The 15,919-nt window shown below is 37.1% G+C and overlaps 1 protein-coding gene across 13 annotated transcripts in view; it reads right to left on the bottom strand.

Moving 5' to 3' along the window:
• Positions 1-231: 231 nt before the first annotated feature.
• BCLAF3 (BCLAF1 and THRAP3 family member 3) overlaps positions 232-15,919 on the bottom strand; it is a 52,086-nt gene continuing 36,398 nt past the window's right edge. For 9 of the 13 annotated variants that reach the window (XM_061407983.1, XM_061407980.1, XM_061407975.1 and 6 more), the window contains 4 exons: positions 15,188-15,302; positions 13,230-13,322; positions 10,671-10,826; positions 232-1,258 (listed from right to left, as the gene is read on the bottom strand). In XM_061407983.1, the coding sequence (XP_061263967.1) occupies positions 1,229-1,258; positions 10,671-10,826; positions 13,230-13,322; positions 15,188-15,302 (394 nt within the window). In that variant the 3' untranslated portion in view covers positions 232-1,228. Of the gene's footprint in view, positions 1,259-2,031; positions 2,061-9,080; positions 9,200-10,670; positions 10,827-13,229; positions 13,323-15,187; positions 15,303-15,919 lie in introns of all 13 variants that reach the window. The other 4 variants (XR_009734756.1, XR_009734757.1, XM_061407982.1 and 1 more) reach the window with 4 other exon arrangements.

Genomic DNA, 15,919 nt, shown 5'->3' with positions numbered 1-15,919 from the left:
AAAACCACCAACAGAATAGTGCCTCTTGAGGTCTGTGAAACCAGTAAGAAAGAAATGTGACCAGGAGATGCTCAACCAGGAATGCCAATTTCTCTCTCAACCTTTAGTATATTATGTTTGGTCTTTGTTAAGTACAGAGAAGTGGTTTAAACATCAACAGGTCATACCTAGGGCTGTAATTCTCATATGAAATTAATGTTCTCATAAACTGGCAAGTAATTGCTTCAAGCAGAAGGAGCAATAGTATTTTATTTCATTACAATTAAACATTTGACAAAAATGTAAGTGGGAATGTATATTATTATTAAGCAGAACACAGAAAACAAAGAAACAAGGTACTGAGACTTAAAATATCATTGAAAGTCCCATCGATGTTATCTTACACATTGTAGGTACTCAGTACAACTGAACTGAAAACTTTATAATATGTGCTTGCAAAATGTGTAATGCTGTAGTAAAGTACAATTTCCAAATATGAGATTTTTGTCTGTCAATTTTTTAAAAGCCTTTAAAAATATGATACGCACAAGCTTACCCTGAGGGAAAGTAAGATGGAATATATAGATTATAAAACCTTTATGTATTTTTCACAATAGCATTTTGAAACTGGAAAAGAACAAATAGTTGTGGAAAAAAAATTGAATGAACCAATTACTAAAAATTCAGTGCACTCATAACTACCTGATGGAAAATTTGAAGCACCTTTTTTGCGCTTTCTTATGTCATAATATGAAATGTATGAAGTATATAGACCTCGATCTTCAGAAGCTTAAGAAAACTTCAAGTTGTAAGCCAAAATGTCATCAGAAAAAGAAAAATCTGATATAAAAATTGCTATGTAAGGCCACTGTTTAAAGTTCTTTCATGTACAGACACTATACAATTTATACTTTGTTTTATTTCATAAGCAAAACTTTCAACATAGAAATGTCTGGATATAACTCAATTCTCTATGAAACCATGCTCAGAGAAAAATGCATCAACAAATAATGCCCCTTTGAGACTTTTTGCAAAAGAAGCTGTAGTTAATACAACTTTTAAATTGAATACTGTAATTTAAAAGCAATTGTTAAGTGTAAAAAAGTTGCAGCATTCCACTACAGAAAAATAAAATTATTTTATCAAGAAAGTTACAGTATTAGTGCTTTAGTGCCAATTCTAACTCTTGATAAAAAGATGCTCCCAAATATCGTCCTGTAGTGTCGTTTCCATTTATAACAATTTCCGATTAGATTGCTGGGTCAATGTTGGTATATTCCTATTGAGAGAAAACAGGAGAAATACGGTCTTCAAAAGAATTGTCGGTTCAAACATCTGAGCTAGAATTCTGTTTACACTCCAATTTTCAAAATATTTTAATTAATATATTACCACTTGTACTCAAGATCCCCACAAAGCTATATATATATATATATATATATATATACACACACACATATATACATATATACATATATATATACCCAAAGACAGAAAGTAACAACAAAACACATCAAAGCAGCTATCAAATGGTGTCAGTAGGACAAAGAATATATGGCACTCAATAGGCTAGTATTAGTAAGTTAATGAAAACAGCATTTTGCTACTTAGGTGAGTTTCACTGGGGACATCCCTGACAGAAAAATCAAGACTCTTAAACCTTAGTCTCTCAAAAACAGACCCCAATGTGACACGCACACAACCTTTATCTTTGTCATCATATGGTATCTAATTCTAAAACTAAATGGACTCTTCTAGCTTAACTGATAACAGCAGAGAAAGCCATTAGAGGGGTTAAAGCTTTCTTGCTTTTGGATGGTTACCTACATTGTACGAAGATGTATGGTTTCAATAAACACAGGAAAAGGAATTCACAATAACAATAAGACTATGACTTAACAAATGTGAATTCTATACTGTGATGCTATGCAAAATACTAAATTACCAACCACAAACTGGACACAGGACCATGCAATTAATAAAAGAGCAAAAACGGTAGAATGGCATGTTTTTCTGGGACATTAAAAAACTTATTAATACATATAGCCTTACCTTTTAACTAGGATCTTATATTACTAAAACTGAAAAAAATTTAAAAGTTTATTTATTTTTTGGCACTTATATTTGTATGGAAACGTCTAATTCCAAACAAAAACAGTACTGATAGGAAATTCTTCTATTTTGATTAATGAAATGTTCAAAATACATACATATATATTTTTGTCAACATCATTCCTTTAAATAGAGCCAGAGTTCACTGTATCCTATTTCTTTACTCATTATATAATATAAATAGCATTTACATTGATCTTCAAATAAAATATCTGTTGCCTATTAACAACTTTAAAAATAAACATTAACTGTAATAATTCTGAAAAACTTCAACTTAAACATTTTGTTTGTAAAAATGTGTAATTATTCTGCATCACCTTCACCCCTGACATGGCTTCTTCTACACCCACTCTCAGATTGATCCCTACATTCTTCCAATTATTTGAAAACCTGTGTTAAGTAGAATGCTGAACTAGACATAGGAGTTAGTTAGACCTAGATGAACCACCCTCGTCGAGGTGTTCATAACCTGACACTTGTGTCACTGCAAGTATTTCCTTGTTGGTCTTCCTCCATTTTGCCTCCTCCTGGAACCTGCCCACCAAGCCCTCAGCCTCAGACAGTTTTCTCCTTCTCAGTCTAGGAAGACGTTCTACTGCCACCACCTCATGTCCTCTCTTTTCTACCCAGATTTCCAGGTCCTCTATAATTTGCATACCCCTGTCTCTATCCAACTCTACATTCTACTGACAAAAATGGATCTTTGGCTGTACTGCTTCTAAGTCCTGCTCTCCAAGGCTCAGCTTACAACTTCCCTCCTTGGTAAAGACAGTAGAAATCACAATACTTAGCATATACTCCCTGACCATTTCTAACATCCTGATCTTTTCCACCTCTCTTCAGGCACTTCCACCTGTGGAAACAAGCTCTTCAAAAATGTGGCTGTGCAGAAAAGAGTGAACATAGCATACCTGACTGCTATCCTCTGAAAGGCCTGCTTATAAAGCTGGCCTTTGGCTGGCATCTAAGAACTTACATTTCGGGAAGTTCTCACCATCGATGAGTGCATAAATTGTGCAAACAACATGGTCTATGCTGAACATCTGCTTTCTAGCTCAGAGTCTGGAATGTGGTATGTGCCTGGCAGGGGCTACCTACATGACCACCATTGGGCCCTGAGTCTCTACCGAGATTCCCTGCTTGGCAACATTTCACGCGTGCCCCCAAACAGCTCACTGTTTGGGGTCTCAGGCACATCCTATGTGACTCCACTGGGACTGGATGGGACTCTTGAAAACCTGTACCCACTGTCCTCTGAACTTCGTCCGTGCACCTCTCTGTGCTGACTGTGCCGTGCAGCATTCCGCTGAACATCACAGCTACCAGTGTCACCACAGGCTGCATCCTCTGATTCCTCCTAGTGAATCACTGAACCTGGGGTGGTTCTCGGGACCCCTGACACAACTGCTGCTGTGCACTAACTTTTTAGAGCTATAGAGGTGTATGTGTATGTGTTTCTGTGTGTTGTGATTAGATTCCATTCAACAAGCATTTTAAAAGACAGACTACTATGAAAGGTAGTAGGGGGAGACATGACACTAATGAGGTTCCCTCTATCCTCAAGGAGTTGATCAACTATTTGGGGAAATAGAAAGGTAAGAAGGAACAGTTAGAGACCAAATGAAGCAAGAGCTAAAGAGGGGGCTTTCATAAGACTTTACAGTGGATCTTAAAAGGAAAGAGGGGTTTAATAAGAAAAGAATGGGGATCTGGAGGCAATTTCTAGTCAAGAGAACGGCATGAATAAAGATAAAAATACATGAAACATATTATGCTCCAAAAAACAGAGGGCACATGGGAAAATGTGGTTAGAAAGGCAGCTTAGAGCTGGACCTGGCTAACAAGTCTGGTCTCTTTTTTTTAATAGGCAACAGAATCCTTGGAAGATGTTTGCACAAGAGTGATATGACTCAGGCTGTGTTTTGGGACAATTAACTGTGTTACTAGCAAAGGGACAGAATAAACAAATCACAGGAGGTGAGAGAGCAAGTTGGAGGCTCTAAAGATTCCCCGAAAAGCCCTGGAATACCTAAGAATGCAACACACAGCAAAGGTAGCATTTCTAGTTGGGGAGGGGAGGACAAACTACTCAATAAGCAGTGTTAGAAAAACTGACCATCCATTGGGAAAAAAATTAGATCCTGACCTTATATTGTTTCATAAAGACAAATTCTAAAAGGAACAAGTATTTATATATTGAAAAAATTAACCATAAAACTACTTAAAGGAAACACAGTAAGGTATTTTTTTTATAAGCACAAACATGATATGAAATCTAAAAGATACAGGATTAACCTGATAGATTCATGAAAATTTACCAGGTCGGTAATGTAAAAGCCACCATAAAAGCTAATTCATGTTGATATATGGCAAAACCAATACAATATTGTAAAGTTAAAAAAGAAAATAAAATAAAAAAGAAAAAAAAATTTCACACACACACACACAAGCTGACAAATATAAATAGCAGCAAAATGCGTGACAGGTTAAGGCCCTCAGTAAATCAAAAGCTCCCACAAAGCAGTAAGAAAAAGTACCAACCCTCAACAGAAACACTGGTAGAGCATAGAAATAAGGAAACTGAGGGAAGAAATACAAATGACCAGTAACACATAAAAAATATGTTCACATCATTAGTAACTGAAGAAAGGCATATGAGAACTATTTTCTGCTATTAGACTGACAACGGGTAATAGAGATTAATAATGTGGCGTGCTAGCTAGGCATAGGTAAACAGGCCTTTTCATGTGCTTCTGGTGAAAACAAAAATGAGGAAAAATGAAGCCATGGCAAGATACCAAAATGTCAATGTGCTCAGTTGCTTTACAGAAGAAAAAAACCTGTAAACTATCCCTAAGTCATCAACAGCAACAATGCATCCTGCGCCTGCAATGCAGGAGACCTGGGTTCAATTCCTAGGTGGGGAAGATTCCCTGGAGGAGAAAACAGCTATACCCATTCCGGTATTTTTGCCTGGAGAATTCCATGTGACTGTATATAGTCCATGGGGTCACAAAGAGTGGGACATGACTGAGTGACTTTGACTTTTTTAAGTCATCAACAGAGGCATGGTTAAGTAAGTCAGCAATCATCAAACTGGGGTAACACATACTCTTAGGGGTATATGATGATTTTCCAGGGTGTATGTGCATATAGACAGTTTGGAGGGGATTAATTTCCAGACCTTCAAATGCTCAATGCTTGCTTTCCATAATTAATCTGCCTGTACAATGGGTTAAGGCTGATTCCCTTCCTTTTTATACTAGAAAGATATACTTTTATACTAGAAAGATACACCTTCTTATCCTGAATCTTAGTACTTTGCATTACCTGGGGCCCCTCCCCCAAAAAAGGGGCACCTGGAAATACTGGTGATGGTGTCAAGAAAGTGAATCAACCCTGCTGCTGCTGCTAAGTCACTTCAGTTGTGTCCAACTCTGTGCGACCCCATAGACGACAGCCCACCAGGCTCCCCTGTCCCTGGGATTCTCCAGGCAAGAACACTGGAGTGAGTTGCCATTTCCTCCTCCAATGCATGAAAGTGAAAAGTGAAAGTGAAGTCACTCAGTTGTGTCCGACTCTTCTTGACCCCATGGACTGCAGTCTACCAGGCTCCTCTGCCCATGGGATTTTCCAGCCAAGAGTACTGGAGTGGGTTGCCATTGCCTTCTCCAGAATCAACCCTAGTAGCTAGTAATAAAGATCATACTTCTGCAAGTCAGATGCTTTCCATTTTTTTTGCCTTATTTTAATTGTAGGAGGACAAAATCAACCTGTCAGTAAAAGAATATTCAAATACTTTTTGATGACAGATCACTAAGTGATTTTCTGGCCTATAATTGAGAGTGAGTCCAAAGAACTGAGTGGCACTGCTATAATAAAAGTCCTTTCATTTCCATCTATACAATCCTATAAACAAGGTTTCTCAGGACTTATATCTACAAAAAGAAAAAATACATTAGAATCGATAATGGAACAATATTATCCTATACACTCTACTAGTAATAAGTAATATTTATCTATGAACACACAAACTAATTGAAAAGAGAAATGCATTTCCAATAAAACTTTTGTTTAATCACTACTTAACAAAATCTGTAATATATTTATAATATTGTGATCAACTATATTATTAATTCAATCCAAACTAATAGTCATAGAAATCTATTAATATTATCTGTCAAATTTTATTTGCTGAGCACTAAAAGACTTTCAAAGTTAAAAGTCTATGGGGCAAATGGGATCCAAATTCAAGGTAAAAAAAAGTCTGCGTATTTTAAAAAATGGATGCTAGTTATCGAATTCCTGTGGTGTGCAGGTTCACCAAAGAGATTTAAAATGATGATGTAACAATTTTACTTAAGATTCTCTATTTATAATATGCCATAAATTATATCCTATATAACAAATTAAAATTATGATAAAAACGTATTAGATACCAACCTAAAAATGTACAGGGAGGTAGATAATTTTTTGTACTTTTAGGGTATGTAAGCAAAAGAAGTTTGAAAAACACTGAAATAAATAAGACATCCACAGAGTGGAGTGACATGCAGTGAATTGGAACAATAGATGAGTTAAATAGGAATACCTGGGACAATTGTAATCAAAGAATTAGGAGGGTGAGGAGGACAAGTTTCTAGCCTGGCTGGCTAGCTGTGAGAGCTACGGACCCTGAGGAGAAATCAGTGGTCTGGGGAGAAGAGCAAGTGTGATTTTATTTTTAACATCTTGAGATATAATTCACATACCATATAGTTCACCCATTTAAAAATACAATCAATGGTTTTTAGTGTATTCACAGAGTTGTGCAACCATCACAATCATTACTTCTTTTGTGCTCCAGCATCCTTCAACTCGAGGGATACAGCAGGAGCATAATAGGTTCTTGTTGATTCATCTGATCTTGGTTCCTGCTCTTTGTACCTCATGACCCCTGTGTTTTTTTCCAACCCCAAAAGCCATGAATCCCAGTCTCTAGCTTCCTCCCCACAGTGTTTCTTTCTGCTCTCTCCTTCCCCTCTTCCTATCCACTTTCAGAAGAGCTCTGGTAGGCACTGAGCTGACAGGTACCTGGGGACTCCTGGAGTCTAGGACGCTGAGGAGCTGCATGTTTTCCTGACCAAATGCAGTTTTTCAGAGGCAATGTTCCCAGAGGGGGCTTCATGAATTCTGAATAGCTTCTCCGTCCTAGTCTGGTACATAGTCAGACAGACCCTCAAGAGTTTCTGGAAACTTTCTATGATGAGCAGAGAATATTTCATGGGGGCACTTATGAATGACAGTGGATAAAAGTCTCTTTCCAGGGGGTAACAGACACTTCTCCTATCTCCTCATCTTCTAGCCTAAGCACAGAATCCAAGATGAAGGAAACATAATAAAATGGAATTTGGGTGCCAGAATTGGGTTAATATGACAAGTGCATGATGAATGAGGAGGAAGCATTTTAGTTTTGCATGTTCCTAACACTGCCTTGGAATCTTACTACTTTGTAGGCAGCTAGGAAGCTAAAGTAGTTTAGGGAAGCCATGACAGTTCTGGTAAATGGACAAAATATATTAGGAGCACATCAAGGATCTCCCCTACTCCTCCCTGAAACTGTTTGGTACTGGACACAAGAAGCACATGTCTGATGGCACAGTAACCAGACTGTACTACAGATGAACATGATAAGAACGTCAAGCTATGAATGATCAGCCTCGACAATTCAACATGGTCGGAAAGTGAGAAATCCAGACAAGATCACTGTAAACCTTCCTGGTGGACTTTGAGGCATATGTGAACACATTGGATCATATCTAATTTCAGAATCAAGAAGCTCCAGGACACCTAGATTAATTAATTAACCAAGCATCCTTAACCTAGCTGGTGGTCTAATAATGAAAATAATGAACTGCTTAGTAGGTCAAAAAAGCCAAAGCAGGGTACAGATGCTGCCTGGACTAAGGTTTCTCTCCAGGGCAGGAGCTTCAAAGTCCGCCCCCCTCACCCCCAATGCTAAAGCTTGGGATGAAGCAACACTGGAAGAAACCAAAGACTCCAGGACTTCACTTTTTTTCTGTAGGGCATGAAAGTCAAGGTAAAATAGAAGACTAGGTCTAAACTACCAGTTGGTACTATGGAGTGGGATTCTAGAGTAGCACTATACTACTGGGACATCCCTAAGGTGAAGTTAGTCTTAAGTACCTTAGTTCAGACCCTGACAGAAACAGAGCAGTTTGTGATGCCTCATTCCTTTCCCTAAAGTTCAGGAGAGTGTGGAGCCCAACTGTCAAGAAGGATGCTAATAGTAGGGTGCTTGATTTCATGCCATGCTCAGAGAGGTGGATGTAAGTTCAAACAAAAATCGATACAAAGTCTGGCTATGACTTGCAGGCATTGACAGTAGCCAGGCTAGAAAAGCTCATGTCAAAGTAGCTACTAAACAAACATCTTTGAAGTAGTATCCAGAATGGTAGGCCCGAGAAAAAGAGTAGTAGACACTGTTTTATTAAAAAATCTAGTGTATGGGGACAACTTCTAAAGCACTCAGTTGGCAGTGAAATGCAAGAAGAAGGTAAAGCCACGATCTGCCTGAGACCCTAACTACAACCGCTATATCCTAGATAATACAAAAAGCCTAAGACCTAGAGATTGGAGACCCATAGCAGGTTGTGGCTCTTTCCAGGACAAACTTGTTATGTCCTAAGATGAAGGCTTGATATCTGGTTTCTACAGGCTATTAAGTAAAGCTGGCAGGCAATGTGGTCTGGAAGAACAGGGTGGCCAGCAGGAGTGAAACAAGCTGAGGCAAAGAAAAGGATGAGGAAATGGGGCAAGTTCACTGAGCATACAGACACTGCAGGCTGAGGCAAACAGTCAAGTGAGCACTCAGGAGCCCAAAATCATCTAAAAAACACAGGTAAAAATGGAGCTAATTGAAGCTAACACTCAAAGTTCTGCACAGAGCTAACAAAAGACAAACACATGCTATGTACATGAAACCCAACCTTGCAATTGAGGAAAAGGCTTGCCTCAGCCTTCCTTCTCGAGTGGGGATCAATGACCAGCTTCCCTGAGAATAGCCAGGCTGCCACCTTTGACTGGGGACGCATGCCTAGAAGATCTGCTGCAAAGAAACTTGTCACATGAGACAGGAAGAGAAGCAGCACCTTGATCCAACATATGGGAAGTGTATGAAAGGGGAAAATGACTTCAGTCACTCTCACATTTTTAAACAAGAGACAGCTTTCATAACACTAAGAGTGACAGACATAGTGAAATTAAAAACTTCTTTTAAGGTTGTCAGTTAAAATTGAAGGGTGGGAGAAGTTACAGAAGATATTCTATTCAACTCGAAAACTTCAATAAAAAAACAATTGTTAACTCCATTCTACTGGTCTACTTATTTTGAAAAATAAGTTTTACTAAAATCACTAAGTAAGCTCAGTGTAAAGGCTTTACCAGCATGAATATTTATGGGAACACTGAAGGTTAGAAAATTTATAAAGCTACAACTAGATTATTTGATAGTAACATTAGATATACATCTACTTCTCAAAAGAAAATATTAGCCCCAAATAATTAACAAAAATGAGTCAAAAATTGACAAACATGCCTCACATAACAGTAAAATGCTATTGTTCTCATTTCAAATATTTGCAAAAGTTATTTTTATATTGGGCACCCCACTCCAGTACTCTTGCCTGGAAAATCCCATGGACAGAGGAGCCTGGTAGGCTGCAGTCCATGGGGTCGTGAAGAGTTGGACAAGACTTAGCGACTTCACTTTCACTTTTCACTTTCATGCATTGGAGAAGGAAATGGCAACCCACTCCAGTGTTCTTGCCTGGAGAATCCCAGGGATGGGGGAGCCTGGCGGGCTGCCGTCTATGGGGTCACACAGAGTCGGACACGACTGAAGCGACTTAGCAGCAGCAGCATGCTGCATTTTCAAATGCCAACATGGCAAGTTTAAATAAAATCAATCCACAACTAAAGAGTACACAATCCAAATCATCAAGTAGTGAAACTTTTTATTAATAGTAAGAGTTAGCATATAGTAATGATGGTTGCACAGTGCTGTGAATATAAGTAGTGCCACTGAATTGTATAAAAATGGTTAAAATGGCAAATTTTGTTATATGTATTTTATCACAAAAAACAAATGAATGGGGAAAAAAGAAAAGTTAGTGTATTTTGTAATTATGTGCCATTTTTATGTAGTCAATTCAATATTTTTTGGTACTTAGAAAATTTACATTGTATTAGGCTAAAATGATTCAGACACTAAGTCTTTACCCAAATTTCCATTTCAAAGATTAACCATAGGACAGAAATTCTAAACTGTTCAAACAGCTGGCATATTTAAAGTATTTGAGGTATAACAGCCAAGGCATTTTAAAATTAAGTGGTCTCACAAATCTTTTACCATTATTCCTTTAAGTTTTTCTTCAACTATCATGCAATAAAAACTTTGATATGTAGGCTGCTTCTTAGGTCAAAATTTAATTTAAAAACCTGAATTTATCTATTAAACATAGATACTTTAGGAGTTCTAAAGTCACTCAACATTTTTAAATGATAATAATCCAACTAACCTTTTTTCCCCTCAGTAATCTTTCTCTGAATTTATTAGTGACAAATCCCCTTGGACCAGCGAACCGTAAACGCTGATATTTAGCCTGAATGTACAAGCTCTTCTGTACTAGGTCTGATTTATGTTGGAAATGAAATCTGCCACCTCTAAAGTTGGTCTGTAAAGGAAAAAAATAATTAAATGTTAAAACTACAGCTTCCAAATCTACTTTGTTAGTATAAGAAAGGGCAAAAGGTCTGGAACTTTGGCTGCCCTTAATTCTAGGTATTACAGGTATTTAAAGGGAAAAGGTTAATGATAGTAATAAAGTATGTTTTCCTCAAATTAGCTTCTTAGTTCATTTTGTAGTAATAATTTTAAAAATATTTTATATAAAATGAATATTTTAAACTACTAAGTTAAATTTTTAAATTCTTGAAATTTATCATACTAAGAAAAACACAACTTTAAAAACTTCAGAATTATTGTTCTGATTCATAGTGAAATATATCAAATCCCAAATGGGTGGAGGAAGTATCAACATCTATTTGAGAATCAAAAACTCTTCTTAACTTTATCCTTGTCAGTAATTTTGAGTCAATCTTTCTTTACCATAAAAATCCCACTATTGCACATATTTCCAAGATAAGAGCTATACTTAACAAGACATTTCCTGGCCTGTATACTGTCCAGTATTACAACAGACATAGAGGACAATGAGTATTTGTATGTCTCATGTGGGAAATATACAACTGGTATCTTACAAAGGAGTAATTTTTAAAACTAAGTAGATTCCTCTTTCTGTGATGATTTCACAAATGGGTACATTATGCATAATGAAGAATAGTTTATTAAAAAGTATTTATACCAGGCCTATTATTTTTTTAAGGCTACAAACAATTTCAGGTGAAACAGAATTATAACTTGATACATCAGAGCTAATCTTGTGATTTACATTCCCATTTTTACATATCTAATAAGGTAATTACTATCTGACTCTGAATTAGTCCAATTTATGTAAAAAGTAAATTTTAATGAAATAGCTCCTTTTCTTAGGAAGGATTATTTCATCTCCTTTTAATGTTAAAGAATTTTCCCTTAAGGAGAATGGATAACAGGAAATAGATCTTACAAGTCTTAGAAGAATTACTACAATCAAGTACATATTACCAATGAGAAGTGCAACATGTAGGAAACACTTAAATCTGAAAGTCTTCCTACACTGTCTCTGAGTTATGCAGACATTACATTTTTAGTTTTATACCTCATTGCTCAACAGATTAAAAGATGGTATGAAACATGTTTATATATTCTATGGTCCTAGCTATTATCTTTTAATATTTATTTATTTGGCTGTGCTGGGTCTTAGTCGCAGCATACGGGATCTTCACTCTTTGTTGCTGGCAAGCAGGTTCTTTTAATTATGGCATGTGGGATCTTTTTAGTTGCAGCATGCGGAATCTTTAGTTGTGGCATGAGAACTCTTAGTTGCAGCATGTGGGATCTAGGTCCCTGACCAGGGATTGAACTCGGGTCCCCTGCATTGGGAGCATGGAGTCTTAGCCACTAGGCCACCAGTGAAGTCCCCTATTTTTTATTTTTGAAAACCTAATGTCACACATGCTTTTAGGTACATGAACCATTAGTTAAAAATTTTATCTAGGCAATGGCTACAAATTGTGTTACTCCCACTGAAAAAAATTTTTTGACATCTAGAAATTTTGACTTAGGAAGCCAAGGTATTAACAGAAGATCACTCAAGTACACTCCTAGTCTATGGTCTGGAGATCATTTATATTACCTTTCTGGTCATACTAACTTCCTCCTAGTGAGCTAACTACTCTAGCCAAACTGCCTGCTACTTTCACCAAAAAAACCTCAGGTTCTTTTCTTTTTCAGGGGAGGGGAAAGAGACACTGTTGAGTGGAAAAAATATGAAAAAAGCATTTATCAAAATTCAGTCAAAATGGATTTTAAAAGCACCCCAACTTCTGAAAGCAAGGAGAGAGAAATATAATACTTTGCACTGTAATTCTTATTCCATGTTTGAGGCATGAATTGTTCTAGAAAAACAAACATGTCAGTTGATTAAAAGTAACACTGACATCAGACATAGCTGTACAAGTAATTGTAATGTGATGAAATATGTTTTAACAAAGCATGTGGGACCAGAGACTTTCTCTGATGATCTGGAAGACCTGTGAGGGTTGTATGTCTAAGGGCAAGGTTTCTTAATCGGTGAATCCTGGAGAAGGTTCTATAACTACGCAATTACATCTTAGAGGTAAAGGGGCAGGATCTTGTCTGCCTCTCCACCTAGAGCCACTCCATCTAGATCTGTTTTATGTATTTGAGTTTCCATATAATATTTGAAAAAGGGTTCCACTGGTAAAATATATTTGAAAATCAAATTCTGAGGAAAGGGGTCATCATTAAACTGATTACAGTTAACTATAATCCAGAAATACTAAAGCTATTACTTCAAAAATCACATAAAGAGCTTTTAATTTACTAACACTTAGAACATTATGTTCTAAAGCTAAAACCTAAAGCAGGAATTAGATGGAAAATAGCACTCTACCTTAAAAGGTCTTCTAAAGCCTCTTGTATTTTGATTGTTTTCCTCAACAAATGGTCTGTGAGTAATGACATCTTTTCTCTGCATAGTATCACTCTGCATGAAAAAAGTTATTAGTATGGGTTAATATATTTTAAATTTTATTTTTAAAAGTTCAACATTCAAAAAATACACAATTTTTTTTTTGGCTGTGCCCCATGGCCTGTGAGATCTTAGTTCCCTGACCAGGGATCGAACCCGCACCCCCCTACACTGGAAGTGCAGTCTTAATCACTGGACAGCCAGGAAGGCCCCCAAAATATACATTTTTAAATGCATGGGATTAAAAACACAGAACATGTAGCTTAGCTGTATGAACATACACACATCTTCCTTCATGTAACCTATGCTAGTTTGTGAAGGACTAGTTTAATTCATGAATGTGAGAATCGTTAACAAAATACACACTTTTGCATTAACACAGTCTGTGACTTTTAGAAAAGGGGACTGTAAATCTAGTATTTACTCAAGGCACCCAGAAGAGAAACAAACTCAGGAATTGCTAAAGTTCCCACTGACCAAGAACATAAATTCTCAATGTTGTACGAGGCAGGTGTTGCTGACTCAGGCTCCTGCTTTAAGTAGATGCTCCTGCCATGACTAAGAAAGTATCAGAAAGCAGAGTGTGTGTGTGTGTGTGTGTGTGATTTTTATATTCTCTATTTTTCCACTTATTATCAATACATTTTTTGTTTTATTTTAGGAGTTGCTTTAATGTTTATAGTTGTTGTTGTTTAGTCACTGAGTTGTGTCTGACTCTTTCGCAACACCATGGACTGTAGCCTACCAGATTCCTCTGTCCATGGGATTTCCCAGGCAAGAATACTAGAGTGGTTGCCATTTCCCTCTCCAGAAGGCAGAGTATTAAGACTGTAACTACAAAGAACCTGAAGCCTTTGATGGTAACATAGAAGATGGGCCCATTCTGAAGATGGATTTCTTTTTCCAAAATCAATACCTTATAACCTTCTATTTATTCCATTTGCTATGGAGTCTACTTTTCACAAATTTTCCTCTTTCACATCTTTATTTCTCTCCCCAGTTCAAGAAAAGTCATATAAAATCCTTTTCCTAGTAGTCATCTTGAGTTTATACTAAGTCTATATATTTGAATAAGTGCAAAAAGACACATGTAATGAGATGAGACTGTGGGGGACCTTGAGAGGGAGGAGGCGTATTCTGTACATGAAGGGACCAGTGGGAAGACTGTATCAGGCGGCTTCTGATGAGGCTCTAAATCATCCCCACAGTCCAGTATCCAGGCCCCTATGCTACTGCCTTTGAATATGGGCTCTGTCTAGTGACTTGCTTCTTACAAATGGAGTATGGTCGAAGTGATGGGATATCACTTCTGAGATTAGGTTACAAATAGACACTGCTTCCATCTTTCTAGCTGTCACCTGCTTGCTCTTATGGAAGGCAGCTGCCATTCTGTGAGGTGCCCTTTGAAAAAGCATATTTTTAAAAACAGAAAGTAGATTAGTTGTTAGCTGGGGGTGGGAACAAGGAATAAATAAACAGGTTTGAGGGATCTAATGAGGGTGATGAAAATGTTCTAAAACTGGATTATGGTGATGGCACACATATTGGTAAATTAATAAAAGATCATTAAATTGTATACCTTCCCTGGGTGAATTTAATGGTATGTAAAATAAGCCTTAATAAAATTGTTACAAAAAATTTAAGAAACCTAGTTCTATAATACATGCAGTAAAATCCTGCTAAATCAAATGAGATGATCATTTCTTTGGTCATAATAACTATAAGCCTTAACAGAATCTTAACACTGAACAACAGAATCATAACACTTATTAATAAACAATTACAAACATGAAAAACATTGGTGGTCCATGTACCTAAAGATACATGTGAGAAGGAAAATGGAACATACAAAAATAAAAAAGTTGGGAATACAATCTTACTGAGCAAGGTTTCTGAATAAATTTTCTAAAATTTGATTTTTCAAAAGATGTAGGTTTTTGGAATTCATCAACATGAGTATCCTTCGACCTTGAAAAACTGGAATGCTGATCACTCCTAATAAAATGAAAGAGAAAATAAGAATCTTTTATTAGTTTATGTTTATCCAACAAATAAACAAGAGAAATCAAATTACACCCTTTGGAAACAAACCAGCACGACAGTAAAAAACAACAACAACAAAAAAAAAACCTCAATTATTTATCACTACTAAAATTACAAATAATAGTTACGAGGGCTAAACCCCTCATTTCTTCATTTTTCTATGAACATTATTTAGCCAAGTTGGAAGTTAGCAACAGGGGAAAATAGTATTCTGAGGACCAGGGTTCTTAATTTGGAATCCAAGGACAGGCTTCCTAGGGCTGGAACTCTTGAAATCATACACAGACTGTATGTTTTCTGAGGGAAGATAGTCACGGCTCTTGAGCCTTTGGCAGCAGTGGACAGCCCCCCCTGGGCCAACAGACTCAGTGGCTAAAGTTCCAGAGAAGAGGCGGGTGAGCAACTTGGGCCTTCTCACTGGTAGAGCTGCGGCCTCTGTACTCTGGCTCCCCTCTCCTTTTGAAGTGAGTTCTGGAGGCTCCCAAGGGTTATTCCTGACCAGCTCTACCCAGGAGGGAGGTCCTTCCCTGGCTTCTCCTCTGACCCTGCCTCATTCCCAGAGCCTTCAA

Source organism: Bos javanicus, chromosome X, assembly GCF_032452875.1.
Source record: "Bos javanicus breed banteng chromosome X, ARS-OSU_banteng_1.0, whole genome shotgun sequence".
NCBI classification, from domain to species: domain Eukaryota; kingdom Metazoa; phylum Chordata; class Mammalia; order Artiodactyla; family Bovidae; genus Bos; species Bos javanicus.
The sequence above is the reverse complement of the archived record's forward strand: the minus strand, read 5'-3'. Positions and strand labels throughout refer to the sequence as shown.